We start from the raw sequence: 19,748 nt of genomic DNA, 5'->3' as shown, positions 1-19,748 counted from the left end.
AATGGATGACAGTCAAATTTTGAAAGCCCCTGGGCCATGGGACCCCCATCACATATGTCCTGACATAAAGATGTTTCTGATGGGATCCCTGGGCAATGTCTCCATGCCCACGTTCCTACCAACAGTCAGATTCGCTTTGAGGAAAAAGGCATAACTATCATGTAGAATAGGGGTTCATAGACTTTTTCTGTAGAGAGCCAGGGAGTAAATGTTTCAGTTTTTGCAGGCCTCATGCAGTCTCTGTGCATATTCTTCCTTGTTTTGTTTTGGTTTAGTGTTTTTTGTTTGTATGTTTTTACAACCCTTAAAAAGGTAAAAGCCATTCGTAGTTCAAGAGTCATAGAAAAATGGCTACATGGGGCCAGATTTGGCCTATAGGCTGTCATTTGCCAATCCCTGGTTTTAAACAACCATGAAAATGAACAGATCTTCATTTGTGTGGAGCCTGTTGAAGTCCAACCCACAATGACTTAATCTACCCAGTTTCTCTCTTCTTCTCATGGAAATGAATAGTGTGTAAGATTGATCTAAATAGATATATTGCCTTCAGATGCTCTTATTTCCTTAGATTGCTAATAAAATGCTTACTGGAAAATAGGTACTGTTAGAGGTAGTGTGAGGATGTTAATAAATATCCATCAGATCACTGGAAAATTATTCATTCACAGTACATTTTGCGGCCTAAGGAATTTTGTGAAGTTCATGCTATCCATTTTAATTGCTTCTTTTTGTATTGTCCTGTTTTGTTTTAATTTCTAAGCTTAAGGAAACCTTGGATCCAGCTCTAGAACCCATTCTTTTGAAACAAATTTTTATCAGTGGTGGCCGACTACTCATCCGTCTTGGAGACTCAGACATTGATTATGACAAAAACTTTAGGTTCTATATGACAACCAAAATGCCAAATCCCCACTATCTGCCTGAGGTATGAACTACTGGTCTGGAATTCTCAACTTAACTGGATTATCATGGTGTAATGAATCTTTGAAGTTTGATGGGCTCCCACCCGGAGGGAAAGCGCTCCCCCATTCTCCCCTGTCTCCTATACACTCCCCTTTCTTCCACCATCTTCCATTCTTGCTTCCCTTCTGAGCTTTGATTCTGATTCCAATCACCCTTGTCATCACCATCTAGTTAGGTTGCAAGCCCCTACCCACTGGGTCCCAGGCCGATGCTCTGTCTCGCCCCACTGCGCACCTCTCCAGTGCCCTCGCCATCTCCCTCCTGGTCCACAGCCACTCCTCCTAAACATAGGGCATCCCCCTTTTAAACTCTCTCTTTCCTCCATCAGCAAAGACTATTTTTGTCCCTGTTATTATGACTAATAAATGAATCAGAGCTTAGTTGAGAGTCCATGGGGCTGGGGTTGGGGGGAGGAGGAGGTGTCATTACTTAAATGTACAAATGCCCACAGCATATGTGCCCAAATAAAGAGGTCAACCATTTGAAAACTCTAGGAACAAGACAACACTAGAGAATCATGATCTAGAGGTCCAGTGTCTACACTTAGAGTTATGGGTGGTGGGGGTATCTTGTCCCCTTCTCATGCTCTTAGATTCTTTGAGTGGAGCTGTGTGAGCTCCACTCCATACATATGCCCCTGAGACTCAGAAGACTCTAGAATAACCCCTACTCTAGTACTACAGTGTCCAAGGTAGTTGCAACAGAAATGAAGACAGCTGGGACTCCATTGCCCCTCCCACCAAGCTCCCACGGGAGTCTCCCTGGCCACAATCCCCCTCACATGCCCAGATGCTGCCCCAGCTCCAGGCACGTCTGTGCACTCTGCAGGCTCTTACCTAGGAAAGGAACTTGACCTCAAGAACTTTACTTCTTCACCACCACAACCCTCCCAAAAATATCCTTAAATATACCATTCCAAAGAGCGTCACTTTCATTTTAGCCATTGAATTGCTCATAGCTATCTGTCTTCACCAGATGTGTTCAGGTTGAATGAAATTGACACACTTCTTGAATAAGATGGGGAAATATCATTGAAAGTTTAAGTTAGGATTTTCCTCGTCAGCCTCGAGGAGTTTAATTACACAGCCACTGCCAGGGCTCATGTCCCAAGTCCCATTTCAGAGTTTAGAAAAGTGACCAACATTACCAGAGGCTGGGAAGGAGAATGGAGGGGAGCAGAAAGGTAGGGATAGTTAATGGGGACAAAAATATAGTTAGATAGACTAAATAAGATTTAGTATATAATAGTACAGCAGGGCGACTACAGTCAACAATAATGTATTGTACATTTAAAAATAACTAAAAGAGCATAATCAGAATGTTTTTAACTCAAAGACATGATAAATGCTTGAGGTGATGGATACCACCTCCAAAAAAGAAGTGTGACCAACGTGCCAACTTTCACTCTTTGATTTCTCACTTATTTAACTTTCGAGACGGTGTATTGCCCACAAGACCCAAGCCTAGCTCTGTAACAGGGGGCAAATTATCCCATTTCCAGGAACCTCGGGTCAATCATCTCTAAAAAGAGATCAATCCTACTTCAAGGATTTTGTAATATGGTAAATTACAATATGTAATTTACGATGCCATATGTTCATTCACACACTCTTGTTATACTTACTGGTTTTTGCTATTGACTTATCGAGTGATGTCAGAATATATTATAGTAATAATTTCTCATTAAAATATTATTAGACAAAACATATAAAACTTTATTTGTTTATCAATAATAGCTTCTTTCAAGCAAAGACACACTGTGTCATAAGTAACTAAGTGATTTTATTACCTCATTTAGTTCTCACGGCTACCCTATGAGTTTTTACTATAATTATCCAAATTTTTAAATACCGGAAACTAAAGCTCAGCACAGATGAGTGGCTCATCCAAGATGACACAGTCACTAAAGGGTGCAGCTCAAATCTGAACCCAAGCTATCAATTCCAAAATACTGCTTTTAATCGTTCGCTGGCTCACCTTTCCGTTAAACACAATGTAGGATTCTGTAACTGTGGTGTTTGAGGAGCAAGATTGTTACTCATACTGGCAGGGAAAAACATATGAGGATTTTATAAGCCACAGTACACCTAAAGTATGTGTGGGGGTAGGTGTGTGTGCAATTAGACCTGAGATACATCCGCCTGGGTAGTAATGAGCTGTGTTCTAATAAAGAAAGGTATTTTATTAGTTTGCACTTAAGCATTTTTATGCACTCTGTGCTTCTCTTCCAGGTATGCATTAAAGTTACCATTATCAATTTCACTGTAACAAAATCAGGCCTGGAGGATCAGTTGTTAAGGTAAAAAACCAGGGAGTTGAGGGGAGGGAAGGGGGTGTCGTGGGTTTCCTAAATATTTTGTTTAGAAATATTGACAAAGACAGTTTTCTGCTGTGTAAGAGCACTACACATGAACCCTTAATCAAAAAAAAATACAAGTAAGTGGCCAAGTTCTTTACCATTTCCATAGCTGTTCAGAGCAACTGATCTTGTCTGCCATCTTCTCAAGGACGTCAAGGATAGACCCTTAATTCCCCACCCCCACTGTTTGAACCAGGCTGGCAGCCCAGCCCTGCCTCTTCCCTTCACTAGGATTTCCATCCTGAGCAAGTGAACGAAGTCAGTCTTTCTGTTGTTCCTAGAAATGCACTGGTCCATACCTGTGAAAAAGCAGCTTCTCCAAATATATTTGTTCCAGCTTCACTGGTTTTTAGGTGTTTTCTTAGTGTATTTAACTGTCCACTTCAAATATATGTGTGTGTATATATATATGTATATATATGTGTATATATATATACATATATACATATATACCCATATATATACATATATATGTGTATATATATATACACCCGTATATATATATATACACATATATACATATATACCCATATATATACATATATATGTGTGTATATATACACCCATATATATACATATATGTGTGTATATATATACCCATATATATACATATATATGTGTATATATATATATACCCATATATATACATATATATGTGTATATATATATATACCCATATATATACATATATATGTGTATATATATATATACCCATATATATACATATATATGTGTATATATATATATACCCTTTCTTAGTATATTCTGTATGTGATTAAATCCCTATTTCCCAAATATTGCATTATGAGTTGTTAATATTAATCATCAGAATTAGCCAAGAGGTTCATGAGACAAACTTTAAAAATATTTGTTAAAATAATAACATTGATGTTGATTCAAAATTAATTTTATATTTAATATATATATTTAACCAACACATATATACACATATGTATGTATATAGGAATACCTATGTATGTATTTTTATTCACTCTAAAGAAACATAATTTAGACCCATGTTCAAAAGAAATATCCCTTATATTCAAGTCAAGATCGTCCTGACTTACCTATGTTGTCACTAATGAGCTTAAGTCTTATTTCTCTAGTTTGTTTTAGGAATTATTCTGCCAGCTGCTAACTTGCTTACCTTCCACTAGGTTAACTTCTTTCCAATTAAAGTTTATTTCAACATATTTTATGAATATATTCTAAGGACTTGGCTGAACACTTTGCATACCAGTTTATTCCTGTGCATAGTTAAGCTCAGCTGTGTCACTAAGCTCCCAGCATGTTAGGCTGCCTGGGACAAGAAGGAGAAGTGCCCTGATAAGAACACGAGAAAGGCTGGGACTCAGTCATGGTGTGCAGTATCTCCCTGCTATTTCTCCTAGATTGATGGCATTGAAAAGGGAAGCTAACAGCCCTTAGCCAGGGTGAGGATGGAGCTGGGTCTGCCTGTGTTCTGACAGGCCGTCGCCTATTTCAGTTGCCCTCTGCTCTGCTGAGCTCCTGGACAGGCAGTGATACACATGGTGCTCAATTTCTCATTGCAATTTTCCTCAGATCCTCTCAATTTTGAACACCACAGTTCACCTCCCTGCCTCCTGGAGAATGCCAACCACAATGCCTTAGTCCTTCTGGAGCAGCACAAGGCCATTTTTCAACTTCAAGGAATTCCATTCAGCCACCCAGACTGTCCACCTCCTTCTGTCTTCCTTTCTATTTCCAGAAACTGTAACTCACCTCACAGACTTCCTTGGCAGGCTCTTTTGATTCTTAACTTGATTAATTTGATTAATATTTCTCTCAAGCTGTTTCCTGAGCTCACCTTTATCTTAAAAATTCCTTAAACTACTGTCTTCTGAAAAACTTATTTAAACAATTGAATTTGAGGTTATGATTTTTAGTATTCTTTATATAATAATTTCAAGGTGTCTGAATTCAGCATGTACATAACAAGTAAATAATGGGTTGTTACTTGAGGCAGCATACTAGTTACAGTGCATGCTCTGGAGCCAGCAGACCCAGGTACAAGCCCAGCTTGGCCTCTCATAGCCATGTGATCTCAGGAAGTGACCCACTAGAGTCTGTTTGTTCACCTGCAAGCTGGGGATGATAACCACAGTGCCCACCTTATGGGGGCATTCAAAGGATTAATAGATAATCCACGTAAAACTCTTAGCAGGGTGCATTGCATAGAGTAGTACTTAATAAAGATTAACTTGCAAATGGAGACTGGGAGCAAATTATGAAAGAACAAGTGAAGGGAGATATAAGTTCACCTGATTATACAAGGGTGAAGCTGGAGGTAAGGCTCCTTTCTCATATGCAATCAAAAATCATTTCATGGAGGTGGTGTGATTTCAGAATCTGCCATGTTGGTACAGAAAGAATATTCAAGGCACCATAAATATTCCAGGCACCATTTTCATCTTGGCACAAGCAAGCGTTAGAGACAGAAATTGAATGATTAGAGAGATCAAGTATTAAGCAGGTCTTCCTAAGAGATGAGCAGAAGGTGTGGGAACTTCAGTAGTATGCATCTCTAAAATACAAGATAAAAGATCAGAATTGACGTGTAGTTGAGTCAGAAGCTATTGTGTAAACCCAGCAAAAGAGACATGGTGTGCATTCAGATATGGCCATCAGCATTAATGCTCAGCTGAATAATATTCAGAATAAGAACAATTACAAACAGAGAAAGAAAAATAGAAGCAACTTTGAGGCACTGGCGGAGACATAATTTAGATATCTGAACTTTGGTTTTAGTGATGTGGTGCGACTTGAAAAACCCAGGTTGGAAGAACAAAGAATTAAGCTCATCGTGAGGATCAACACTGATAAAAACCAGTTGAAAACTATCGAAGAGAAAATCCTGAGAATGCTCTTTACCTCTGAAGGAAATATTCTGGACAATGAAGAACTTATTGACACACTCCAGGATTCAAAGGCAAGTAAAATATTTTTAGTATTTATGGAAAGTGTGTTACTTCAAAAGTTATAACTACAGCCTTCGAGGGTCCTGCAAGGGCTTTTAAAGCAAGACGGGGGCCACACTGGGCTTCCATGGACACACAGACGGGTGCCTGCCTGTGAGGGCTCCTTGCCAACCAAAGAAACTTGGAGAAACTGTAGACCACTGCTTCTCTTGTCTTGTCTGCATTTCTTAAATAAAACACATAAAGAACTGGGACAAGATATAAATCGAAAGGAACAAACACAACAAACTTTCATATGAATGCCATCACCTGCAGGAAGACTCTGTCTGATATTCCCAGTTGGAATTAACTTCCTCCTCCTCAGAACTTCTGTAGTGTCTTATCTGGATCTCTACTACAGCACTTGACACTGTTTATCCTATGTCACAGTTATCCAATTACATGGCTTATCTCTTTTGTTGTGTTGTTAAGTTCTATGCAGTGGGAATCTGTGAATAGTTCATTTTGATATTCCTTCTCCAAGGATTACACATGGTGGTTGCACACAATTGGTACTTAACTAAAACGTGTCGATAGTAAGATGAAGTTTTACCTTAAACTTAAAATTCTTCAGTAAATTATTTCTCAGATTCAAACTATCATTTAAGGAGTGCATACTAAGAACAAATGATTTTCATCCACTTGTGAGAAACAAAATAATTTACTGAAAAAAAATCCCCTTGACTTTATTAAACCAGAAACACATAGGTTATGTTTTTTGCTTTTGTTGACATCAAAACTGGTTGACTGCTTTATATTGTATAGTCCCTTGGGATTGCAGTATTAAAACAGTAATAAGCAAGTAATTTGGGGCCTCTGTTTTCTTCCTCTCTGCTTTAGCTTGTTTGTTCATAGATCTCTTTATCCTCCTGTCGATCATTCTTCCTTGGGTTTTTTATTTTTTTATTTCTGGCGGTTGTCTGTTAACCCACTTATTTTTATTTTTTAGCAAAGTTTTACATGCCAACTCTTTAAAGAATGAAATATTCTACAAGGCTTATTATGAAAAATAGCATTCCGTGCCTTCTCTTCCCACCAGCCACCCATGCCTCCCTTCACAGAGGCAGCTCTCTTGAGTTTTTGTTTTTTTGTTTTTTATTTTGTTTTGTTTTGTTTTGAGACAGGGTTTCGCTCTGTCACCCAGGCTGGAGTGCAGTGGCATGATCATGACTCACCGCAGCCTTCATCTTCTGGTCTCAACCCATCCTCCTCCATCAGCCCCCTGAATATCTGGGACTACAAATGCACGCCACTATGCCCAACTAATTTTTCACTTTTTTATTTTTTATTTTTTGTAGAGACAGTGTCTCACCATGTTGCCCAGGCTAGTCTTAAACTCCTAGCCTCAAGCAATCCTCCTGCCTTGGCCTCCCAAAGTGTTGGAATTACAGGAGTGAGCCACTGTGCCGGCCAAGGCAGCTACTTTCATTTTGCGTCTTAACTGTTATCTGTACCTCTAACACACACACACACACACACACACACAAACACACACACCTTCCCATCCTCTGGCCTCCCACTGTAGTTATATCCTGATTATAGCTGAACATTAAATGTTAACATTGCCTAAGGGTGAAGATCTGGCTTTAAGTATTTGGGGTCTGAGAGGAGAAGGGCTAGGGTCTCAGCATCCAGTCTGCAGTCACCCAGTCACTCTGTTTTGGTTCCTTCCTTCCATCAGAAAACCCTCTCTTTTACTTTCTCCAAAGGAAATTTCTATTTTTTCTGCCAGAGTGAGAAAGGGACAAACCCCTGGCCATGGGTGGTGTGGGAAGATGACCTAGGGGGTCCTCTTACAACCAATTCTTATTTTAAGCCCTTCCCACTTCCAAGAGTGCTTCTGGATACTAATTCTTAAGCCTTTGAGGAGGATTATTTTTATAAATTGGGTGAGTTCGTGGCTATCCACTTTTGCCAGTGTAGGAATCCATTTTTCTGGGTCTAAGTCATTGCCACCCTTCTGTCTGCTTTCGAGCTCCCAAAATTCATTGATATTTCCTCTCCCATTCTTCCTATCTTTATTGGTTTACTCTGCATTTTTAAGCCTTTTCCTACAATTTTATTGTAGTTTCAGTAGGAAGTGAAGGTAGATACACATGTGATGACTGCCATCTTTATCTATAAGCTGGTTTATTTGTTTTGCAAGGAGTTGCTTTGGAGTCATCCTTTCTATACAGCAGGGATCAAACTGATCCTTGGCTGTGTTTCCTGCCACTTCTTGGCTACAGTTTATACTCCTCTCAGCTCTTAGAATCCTTACATAAAAATATGTCTCATATTCTCTAAACGCGGCTGAAACCTCAAGCCTGTAGGGCATAATGTCTACAAGTAGTTGCCAAACTCAACGGAAGCATATAGTATTCTAATATTCTTTGGCAAGGAGAAGAAAACAATCCACTTTCCTTCTCTTTAGCCCTGGGTTCTACATTATCAGTGCCTTGTGCTCCCTAAGACATAAAGAATTATTTGTTAGTGGGCCTACATGATCCACCAACTGATCCCATATCAACTTTTTTTTTCTACTTGGATTTGAAAGCTTTAGTTGAGTCCCATATTAACATAGGGGTTTCCTACTCAACTCTGCCCTTTATTTCCCCTTCAGCTCCCTAAGGGGTTATTACAGGGAGAGTTTGATCTCTGATTCCTGGAAACAGCTTCTGCACTGAATCCTTCCCCTCCCTTTCCTGGTGGGCTGGGATAAGTAGTCTAGACTTATACTCTTTATTATGGTAGGTAGCCACTAGCCATAGGTGGCTGTTGAGCACTTCAAATATGGCTAGCCTGAATTAAGGTGTGTTGGTAGTGTAAAATACACAACAGATTTCAAGGGCTAAATCCAAAGAAACAAAATATCTCAGTAACTTTTATGTGGATTATATGTTGATATAATATTTTGGGTAGATTAAAAATATATTATTAAAATTTCTTTTTATCTTTAATAAATTTAGAAAATGTATGATTATTTATGTGGCTCACATTATATTTCCATTGGAAAGCACTGGTCTATACAGGAACTTGATGATTCCTTTTAGCTTTGATGGAGCAAATACTGAGCAGTCAGTTCTCTTGGTGATTTTTCATGGTCCCTGCTCTAGACCCTTTGACTTTCTAGAGAGAAAAGGATTTCCCAACCCAGGGATATCCACCTCTGAAAAACAGTGGGGGAAGAGAGAGGAGGCAGGGGCAGACAGCAGTAGAAAGAGAGAGACTGAGAGACATAGAGAAGGGAATCTTGGAAGGCCCATTGGCCAGAGGGCTCCCCAGACCCACAAACCCAAAATGCAGAAAACCAAAAGACCTTGCAAGCGTCGCTAACTCATTTGGGGTTATAATCCTCCACAAACAACAGCTTCTATCCCATATGTCTATACCTGGGAATACTAGGTAAAGAACAAGAATATTAGTCACCCTTGTTATTCCAGGGAGGGATGTGGTGCCACTGCCTCCCAGCCACTCTCTACTCCCTTCTTTTGGGCATTTTCCTGGGTATCCCTTCTCCTTTCATTCCTTTATTCATTGTGCTTGCCCTGGACTGCTCACAAAGAAGTTCGGGAGCAATTAGGAGTGCTGTGATAGTGTTTGCATTGCAAGAGTAACTCAGATTGAGTCTCAGAGACGTGCTGCTTCTATGTTTTCAAAGCTACTTGTATTGCCTGCTGCCCTCTGCCTATTCCTAACTCTGGAAGGAAGAAAGGTCAGCTTATTCAGAAGGTCACTGAGCCCTGAGACTCAGTCATTCCACCTGGGGACCCCTTACTATAATCACCAACTCATTCTATCCTTATTTCTTCCCTAGACCTAACTGGATACATTCCAGAAGTCCCACTATTTTTCTGGAACAGATCCCTAAGAACTTGTTATTGTACGTTTATTCAGATCACTTCTGGTGCCATTAAAACCAGGCTGGAAGAAGCAGAGTCCACTGAGCAGATGATCAATGTGGCTCGTGAGAAGTATCGTCCAGTGGCCACTCAAGGCTCTGTAATGTACTTTGTCATTGCAAGCCTCTCAGAAATAGATCCTATGTACCAGTACTCATTAAAATACTTTAAACAGGTAAGTGTGTTCTTGTTGTTAATGACAGTCATCTCTTTGGCCTCCATTACACCTTTTGAATTACTTCTTGCTTCACACAAGCCATAAGTCTAGTTATCAGGTAAAATCTCCCAGGTGCATGCAAGGTTCAAGAGTGGTTCCAGCCAGGCATGGTGGCTCACACCTGTAATCCCAGCACTTCGGGAGGCCGAGGTGGGTGGATCACCTGAGGTCAGGAGTTCAAGACAACCCTGGCCAACATGGGGAAACCCCATCTCTACTAAAAATACAAAAATTAGCCAGGCGTGGTGGCAGGTGCCTGTAATCCCAGCTACTCGGGAGACTGGGGCAGGAGAATTGCTTGAACCCAGGAGGTGGATGTTTCAATGAGCCAAGATCATGCCACTGCACTCCAGCCTGGGCGACAGAGTGAGACTCTCTCAAAAAAAATAAAAAATAAAAAAGAGTGGTTTCACCAGCCCTTCCAAAGATGCAGTTTTTAGAGTAGAGTTAGTGATTATTATATATATATATATAAAAGGTATACATAAAATTTGAATTTTTTTTAAAGATTTGATTGCCCAGTATGCACAGAACACTCTGTAGAGGAAGAGAAGAAAGCTGCTTTGCAAGTTTCATTTGCTCCTGACTTCCTCAACTAGCTAGCATGTTTGTTTTCCTTCATGCCTGCCCTTCTCTCTTTTTTAAGAGTCACAGCTGAGTCCCATTTCTTTAGACATCCTCTGCAGTAATCTAGAATCCTTTCCACTATTAGTGTTTTCTGTTGTATCTCAAGTCCAAACAGCACTGACCTTGACCAAATTGGTTTATGTATCTTTTATTTCCCAAACCTTTTATGCAACAACCTGTTCTTCCTTCCCTGCACCCACTTTTGACTTAGAGGGATCTCTTTCCTTTGTTCCTGTCCCACTTACACCATATGACTATGAGACTCTCTTGTTTTATTTCAGCCTCTCTTCTTTATCTCATATTCACAGTTGAATTTCATCTGCTGTCTCATAAGTAGGATGTTTTCACCCCTTATCCTCTTTGTAGCAGCATTCATTTTTTCCCAAAAGCAAATTCAATGCCACAAAGCTTCAGCAGGCAATGCCAATTTTGCTAAAGACTTCCAGGGAAGACAGAGAGTTTGCATTACTCACTATACAGCAAGACTACCAAGCATCTGCATCAGAGGTGCTCTCAGGTGCCAGTGGCCTCTTCTCAGCCCACCCGACCAAAGCCTCCCTGGCTCAGTCTTCCCATCAGCTCCTACTTCCTCTTGGCAGTGCTGTCTCCTTTTCTGGGCAGAGCAGTTTAACTTACTCACTTTTCTGTTCATCCATGCTTATACCCTACCCATGACACAACTCAGCCAACAAAGGCCTCTCCCTCCATACGTGCCACTCAGTAGAAAACAGTGGAGAATTGTAAACATAACACTTTTTCCCTGCAACACATCTCTATTTCCTGTTATATGCCCCTGTATAGTCAATGCTGGCTCACACACCTGGAAGCCAGGCCCGCCTAGGCCTAGTGTTTTCAAAACACTGTTCCACAGACCTAGGTCCTAAATGAATTTTCACAGATATTGCCCATCAACACAATTCATACTCTATAGCCTGGAATTCAAAGCCACATCCAGCCTGTCCCTGTTTCATCTCTCCAGTCACATTTCTCTCAACTCCTGTGCAACAGCCAAATTGATCCATTTACATTCCCAAGACTAACTGGATGCTTTTGTGTTTCTGACAATCCCTCTGTTTAAAATGCCCTTCCTCCCAACCTAAATGCTGCTGGGACTGCATTCTAAATTCTCCTAAATTCTCCAGCAAAGCCTGCTGCTGGGACTGCAAACATCTAGAGGCTGACTGGAATGAACATCCAAAATGGCTGACTCACATGGCTGGGCTGTCACTCATGGCACCTGCAGTGGCCTCTCCTTGTGGCTTGGGCTTCTCACTACAGGGCAACTGGGTTCCAAGAGGGCCTCTCCCCAAAGTAAACATTCAAAGAAACCAAGATGGAAGCTCCAGGACTTCTTCTGACCTAATCTTGGATTTCATGCAACATCAATTCGGCTACAGTCTGTTGGTCAATCAAATCACTAGGATAGTCCAGGTTTGAGAGAAGGGGATTTAGACTCCACCTCTCAATGGGAGTAGTAGCAAACAGGTTCAGCAGTCTTTATCCAAAATATTTGATATGCTTCATCTGGCATAATGTTACCCCACGTTGTCTTGGGTGGTTGGCTTCTCTCTCCTGCTGGAGCCTGAACTCCCAGGAGGCAAAAATGAAGCCTCACCCATCCCATATCCCCAATGGTGCTTAGCACCACATAATGCTCATGAGTGTTTCGTGAATGAAGAGTCTGTTTTGATCTCTGCATATAACATTCCAACAATTCTTATTGAACTTCAAATAGTCAAACAATTCTTATGACAGCTTGATTTTTCCTCTAGAGGTCTTATTTAGTACCCTCGATAATGGTTGGAGGTCCAGGAACAGTTTCTATTTCCAGGAGAGAATGGAAATGAGGAATTGAAAGAAATGGGAGTCAAGTTGTTTAGATAGGCCTGGGTTGTCTTTCAACAAGATGTTCATTTTAGCAGCCTTTGAAAGCCATCTGTGCTGGGTTCAAACCTCAATTCCTAGAGGCAAGGGTTTGGGTTCTTATATCTCTGCTCCCTTCCTTTAGTTGACAGGTATTAACCCAAGCAAAATAAGGATTACCAAATCCTGTAATGCCACCTAAATGACTTTTTGTTAATACTTTTCTTATCTTGGGTGTTTTGGAATTTATGCTCTTCAAGTTTTTAAAATCTCCTTCAAGAAATAAAAGTGAAAAGGCCCTAAAATATCTTGGGCTGAAAGTAAAAGTGATATAGGATGAATCATGAAAGCTCTGGAGTTTTACAGATTAGAAGGGAAACCAGAAATCCAAAACATATTTGTAGGTGACAGCCTTGGCCAGGATACCCTCTACCAAACCCATTTCACGGTGAAATTCTTTAGAGAATTTTGAGATTTACCAGTTTTATTTTGGTACCGTATTTATCACATATTCACTGGGCTTTAACCTCTATGGTTCTTGTCAGGTTGTTAAAGAGGGCTGAGTCCTCTTTTCTCCTGAATGTGTTAAAACAAAACTCTATTACCTTTGTCAACAAAACTTTCAGGAGAACCAACAAAGACTTTCCCAATTTCCTGCAATAATTGTAGGCTTCTTCCAAGCCCTTTTAACTTGGGGGAATGGAGACCTATTTTGGTGAGGAGACTGACACAATCAGGCCCCTTTCCCTTTGCGCTCCATCCTATTAGTAGAAGAGGTGGGTAGGAAAGGCCTGCACAGCCTCGGCACAGTATTTCTAGGGAGGAGCGGAGGATGCTTCTTGACCCTGATCTGCTTTGGTCCTTAGTGGGCTTCTAGCTGCCAGTCTGTTTTGATTGGTCTGCCCTCACCATGAACAATATATCTTGATCCCAGGGATTGGGCAGGTACTACCTCACCTCCCACCTTTGCCCCTCAGGCTGTGGATCCTGAGACTGCAAACACATGCCCCTCGGGGCCCTGGTGGGACTTCCCCTGAGTCTCTGCTGCAAGATCCCTCCTTGCCCCGTGACTTCCCTGGAAGGCCACACATTCAGGCTCTGCTCAGCTTCCTCACACAGCTTGGGACCTTTAGAAATTTTTTGATCTTCCTACACGGATGAAACTGGAAACCATCATTCTCAGCAAACTATCGCAAGGACAAAAAACCAAACACCGCATGTTCTCACTCATAGGTGGGAATTGAACAATGAGAACACATGGACACAGGAAGGGGAACATCACACTCCGGGACTGGGGGAAGCGGGGAGGGATAGCATTAGGAGATATACCTAATGCTAAATGACAAGTTAATGGGTGCAGCACACCAACATGGCACATGTATACATATGTAACAAACCTGCACATTGTGCACATGTACCCTAAAACTTAAAGTATCATAATAATTAAAAAATAAAAAATAAAAAATAAATTTTTTGATCTTCCTTCCACTCCACTTACAAGTTGCAGAAAATGGGTAGGACTACCTCAGGCCTAATCCCTCAATGCCACCATCTCTACTGCCTTCCCAGTATCTTTATAATATGGGGCACCTTTGTGGTAGTGATTCTCCTTTCAAAATTTCCAGGTAGGAAACAGGGTAGAAATCTCCTTTAAAATCACAAAAATCCGTTTCTCTTAAATTTCCAGGAAAATTCTAGCACATTACTTCTACACCCTAAAAATTATCTTGGGGAAGTGCTAAGAAATAAGCATGAGCTTACCTTGCTCTTACATCTCTCACCCCAAAATGCAGGGTTTATCAAATCTGGGTTGAAGATGTGAAAAAACTGGTCCTGCTAGCTCACCTCCGTTTTCCAAAGTTTCATGTCTCACATCAAGATGATGCCTCTTGAATATTGTCAAGCGCTTGGCGTTGGTCCATTTCTTAAAAATAGGAGAGAAAGGGGAGTGTAGAAAACAAATATCACATATCACTTTGGGATGAATTCTAGACTTTTTCATAGTACAGTAAGTCCTCACTTAATGTTGTGGATAGGTTCTTGGAAACTGCGACTTTGTTAAGCAAAATGACATATAATGAAACCAATTTTTTTGGTCTCATCAATGTAATAGCAAAATTACTTTGAATGCAAGATTGTTCATAATTCAAAGACCTGCTGTGCATCATTTCACTTAAAGTCTCAGTTTCCAAGAACCTATTGGGCACATTGAGGACTTACTGTATTCATCTCCCATGCTGCCATTTACTCACTGAATGCGAACAAGGGAGACAGATTTTTTGTTCTCTGCAGAGAATGAATTAAATCAGAGACATTGATAGAGCTCTCTTTCACACAGTTGTTCAATACCACCATTGAAACTTCTGTAAAGACAGAAAATCTACAACAGCGCCTGGACATACTACTAGAACAAACTCTCCTAACTGCTTATGTCAATGTTTCAAGAGGACTTTTTGAGCAACATAAACTCATCTACAGCTTTATGCTCTGTGTTGAGATGATGCGTCAGCAAGGAACCCTAACTGATGCTGAATGGAATTTCTTTCTCCGAGGTTCTGCAGGATTGGAAAAGGTACCTGATTCCCATTTAGATGATGATTGATATGGTTTGGCTGTGTCCCCACCCAAATCTCATTTTGAATTGTAGCTACCATAATTCCCATGTGCTGTAGGATGGACCTGGTGGGAGATTACTGAATCACGGGGGCAGTTTCCCCCATACTGTTCTCGTGGTAGTGAATAAGTCTCATGAGAACTGATGGTTTTATAAGGGGAAACCCTTTTCACTTCGTTTTCATTCTCACTTGCCTGCTGCCATGTAAGATGTGCCTTTTGCCTTCTGCCATGATTGTGAGGCCTCCCTAGCTGCATGGAACTGTGAGTTCCATGTGAGTTCCATTAAACCTCTTTTTCTTTATAAATTACCCAGTCTCAGCTATGTCTTCATCAGCAGCATGAAAACAGAATAATACTATGATCGTTATTCTAGATAGAGCCCACAAGCACCTACCAGTGCTCTGTGGTGACTCCGGTGGCCGAAGGCCATACATTTGGCTGTGTGGCCCAGTGGAGGGGTATTGAGGTCAGGAGGCCCATGTTATAACTCAGCTCTGCCTCCAACTAACTGTATAATGTATCATTTAACCTCTGTATGGAGTACTGTCCTCACCTATAGAAAAGGAATGTTGGGAGTAACCAATAAGCTAGTAGAAGTGAACATGTTTTGCAAAGCTGACCCTCTTACAAATGTAAAGAGTTAAAATCCAATAAAAGTTGTAATTCACAGATTTAGCAATAGTTTTTTTTAAAAACCATGACCCTCTCTTGCCTGGAGATGTATCTCATTATAAAGCATGGGAAGTGAAAAAATGACTTGATTGTTGCCTTCTGTAATACTGTAATACGAGTTCTGCTACAGTTCCCTCCTTCATGTTCATCTGCTTGTCCTGCTTGCTCTAGTCCCTTAAACTGGCTTAACCCACACACATACCACAAAGCTAGTGGCCCACAGAGGTGAGCCCCCAAACCTTGCCTACAATTTGATCTCTGCTCCACTCTAAATTCTTGGCTCTGTCCAACTCTGCAAATCTCAAGTCCTGTCCTTGGCCCCTGCAGAAGTGACATCTGCACCTGTTTGCCAGTATTTGAACCCCAGTGTATCACTAGGAGGTTGAACCTGATGCTTTTATTTGACTCTCAGCACCCCATGTTCCCAGAAAAAGCCGAGACAAGATCTCTCCACCAGATGTTCCTTCCTCCCTGACCCCCATCCATCTTGCATACACACATATTCTGTGACTCCTCTCTTAATGTGTCTTATCCTCATAATCACAGTTCATATTTACAGAGAGCTTGCTATGTGTTTTATATATATCAACTCCCTTATTCCTCTCAGTATTCTTCTTAGGTAAGTTCCTAATTTGTATCTCTAGTCTATGATAAGATAGTTAGGCACAGAAAGGTTAAGTAACTTGTCCTGATAACACACTTAACAGGACCTGGAACCAGGATTTGAACACTTGCAGTCTGTAAAGCCTGCTCTCTTAACCAGTTCACTCTGCTGCTGACTGTTAGCCAATCACTTAGCCAGGCCCTGCCCTGTGTGTTTTCGCCCTTCCTTCCTCACTGCAGCCTTATCAACAGCTCTGCTTACAGTTTTCTCAACAGAAACTCAAAGAGGTTAAAGAGCTTTCCAAAATCACAATAATGCATAACACAGTCTGATTCAAACCTGTGTTCTAAGCTCCCAAAGCCCATGTCCATTCCAGCACCACCTACTTCTCATGAACAGCACATCTTGAAAAGTTTAAAATATGTTTTAAATACCATCAAACTCAAAATTTAAAATTACCATCATCAGAAACCTCTCTGAATTATTTTTAATTAAACTGTCTTTTCCTCTGTCATGAGGAAATTGGAATGATTCTTGACTAATAATTTTTTTAGAAATGTATTTGGGGTGTATTTTATATGGTCACTTCATTTAATATGTTGACACTAGTATTTTCTATTTTTATCATAAGTACTACATTGTTTTTTGCTACATTCATTATGATCTAAATTAAATTTTCTTGAATAACCTCAGAAGCCAACTTCCATGCATAAAACTTTTTCTGTGGAAAAATGTGCAGTGAGTTCCAAACACTTATGACAAGATTGTGTCATTATGCAAGGAAATGGTGCAGCAAAAGGGCCCTGGAAGAGACCTAGAAAGAATAAAAGATGAGTGTCCAGGATGGGAGGAGAGAGAGGAAGGAGATACATGCCCCATGGAATCTGGAGTTGACTGGATGCACTAGATAAAGAAAATCCAGATAAGCAAAACACAGATTTCTAGAAGGTGGCAACAACAACAAAAGGTGGGCAGAGATGCTGGGATCTGCAGCTGGAGACTGGCTGGTGTGAGCAGAAGTAGGCATTTCCAGGATTGAACCACAACAGTTAGAGTTTAGGGACAAACAGAAAACAACTGGAACCAATACACAAAGCCTCAAGCATCTGCAGGTTTCTATTACATGTGGACAAGGTAAATGGATTTCTGCAAATTGAGGTCTCCAGGCTATTCTCATTGGGTATATTCAGTCCATACAACTAATGTTTTTAAATGATGATATTTTAAACAGGGGTGTCCCATCTTTTGGCTTCCCTGGGCCACATTGGAAGAAGACTTGTCTTGGGCCACACTCAAAATACACTAACACTAACGACAGCTGATGAGCTTTAAAAAAAAATCTCAAAAAAAATCTCATAATGTTTTAAGAAAGTTTACGAATTTGTGTTGGGCCACATTCAAAACCGTCCTAGGCTGCATGTGGCCTGTGGGCCATGGGTTGGACAAGCTTTTTTTAAAGCATTTTCTCTTAATGCTAGGAATCCAAAAAATGATGCTAGTACATAATAATAGCATAATCAGAAAACTTTACATGAAATCTATTTCCTGGAAAATTCATTAAATTTGCGCAGACCAGTGATTTGTTTTACACATTATTATTAGAGATCAAAATACAGCAAAACCACTCAGAATTGTTTATTAGATATTTATAAATGCCTATGAACATTAACTAATCTAAGAGTCTTTGAGGGATTTATCTAGGATCAAGATGTAACACAGGGAAATGCCACTTCCAGCATGACAGTGTGAGGATCTTCGCATACTGGCTCCCCAGCAAAACTGTTGAAAATTATATAAGGATCATTTAAAGCATCTGGAAATGGTCCCAGGCACATATAGCAAATGAATAAACATTTATTTGAGAGAATTTACTAGAGGTTCAGTAAGGAGAGCAAGAGTCTTGTGGTCTTTGAACCTAGACCCACTCCCTCCCTTCCTGCTCCCAGCTTAGAGAGATAGGAACTGCACTCAAGACTGATGCAGCTAAGAGCACAGGGCTCCTGCCTACTCCCCACTGCCAGTTAAAGGGCCATATTCCTGAGAAGGACAAGACAGCAGCATTTCTCATCCTGCCCACAGCTACCTACTGCTGAAGATAAGTTCTAGTTGAGTGTAGCCAAAAGGTGGGGCTGCCTTCTTCCACCCAGCCTCCACTGAGGAGACTGAGGCTCCACGTTTGCTGCAGCATCACTGTTGTCCCAGCTCCTAAGATAGTAATTCCTCAATGGCAGAGGCAAGCTGAGGAGACCTGAAGCTACTGTCTTCCCATCCACGGCGTACTCAGCTCCTAGAGCTGGAATATGCCCCTGCGAAAAGTGCAACATTGTCATGCCCCTGGCTTGGAGGTTTTGCCTGAGTGGGAGAAGCAACCTATAAAACAGATAGTTCCTTATCTCCTCACAGAGTAACTGACTTCATTTCCAACACAGTATGGAAAAGTTTAAGCCTAATGATGCTGTCTAAAACAATAAAGTTTGTAGTGAAAAGCAATTGAAAGGAGGTTGATGGAATTACTGGACAGAGACACAACATTATAAGCCAGCTGGTTTGCCAGAGATAACTTAGGAGAAGACACTGAAGCCTGCCAAAGACCAGAAGAAAACCCAAACACTGACTCCAGCAACTCCTTCAAAGGGGCCCAAATTTGAATGTTTTAGTCTGAGGAGAAATTTATATCCCCAAGAGCATTGTTAAAAACATTAGAGCAATCAGCCCACAATTAGTGGTGCTTAACAGCTAGATGCAGTCAGGGAAAGAAACTATCAAAAAGAGCCCTGAAAAACGTATGATCATCCCGGGGTAACTATGAGCATTCCTAAGGCTGCACCCTTGAGGAGCAACATTAGAGACTTAATGCTGTGCAGGGGATGTGGGGAGCCTCCACTAAAATAATCCAGTCAGTTATTAAACAAATAAGCAAGTAACAATAAGAAACCTTTGGGGAAAGGGTGCATGCTCAGAGTTGCTA

The 19,748-nt window shown here is 40.8% G+C and overlaps 1 protein-coding gene across 1 annotated transcript in view; it reads left to right on the top strand.

Moving 5' to 3' along the window:
- The window catches only part of DNAH6 (dynein axonemal heavy chain 6), a 364,719-nt gene that overhangs the window by 257,495 nt on the left and 87,476 nt on the right, over positions 1-19,748 (top strand). The window contains exons 57-61 of the mRNA XM_063695744.1: positions 761-925; positions 3,195-3,262; positions 6,092-6,272; positions 10,177-10,356; positions 15,227-15,460. Of these exons, the coding sequence (XP_063551814.1) occupies positions 761-925; positions 3,195-3,262; positions 6,092-6,272; positions 10,177-10,356; positions 15,227-15,460 (828 nt within the window). The remainder of the gene's footprint in view (positions 1-760; positions 926-3,194; positions 3,263-6,091; positions 6,273-10,176; positions 10,357-15,226; positions 15,461-19,748) is intronic.

The sequence above is a fragment of the Gorilla gorilla genome, chromosome 12 (genome assembly GCF_029281585.2).
Source record: "Gorilla gorilla gorilla isolate KB3781 chromosome 12, NHGRI_mGorGor1-v2.1_pri, whole genome shotgun sequence".
Lineage (NCBI taxonomy): Eukaryota > Metazoa > Chordata > Mammalia > Primates > Hominidae > Gorilla > Gorilla gorilla.
This window is presented reverse-complemented; position numbering and strand designations above follow the sequence as displayed.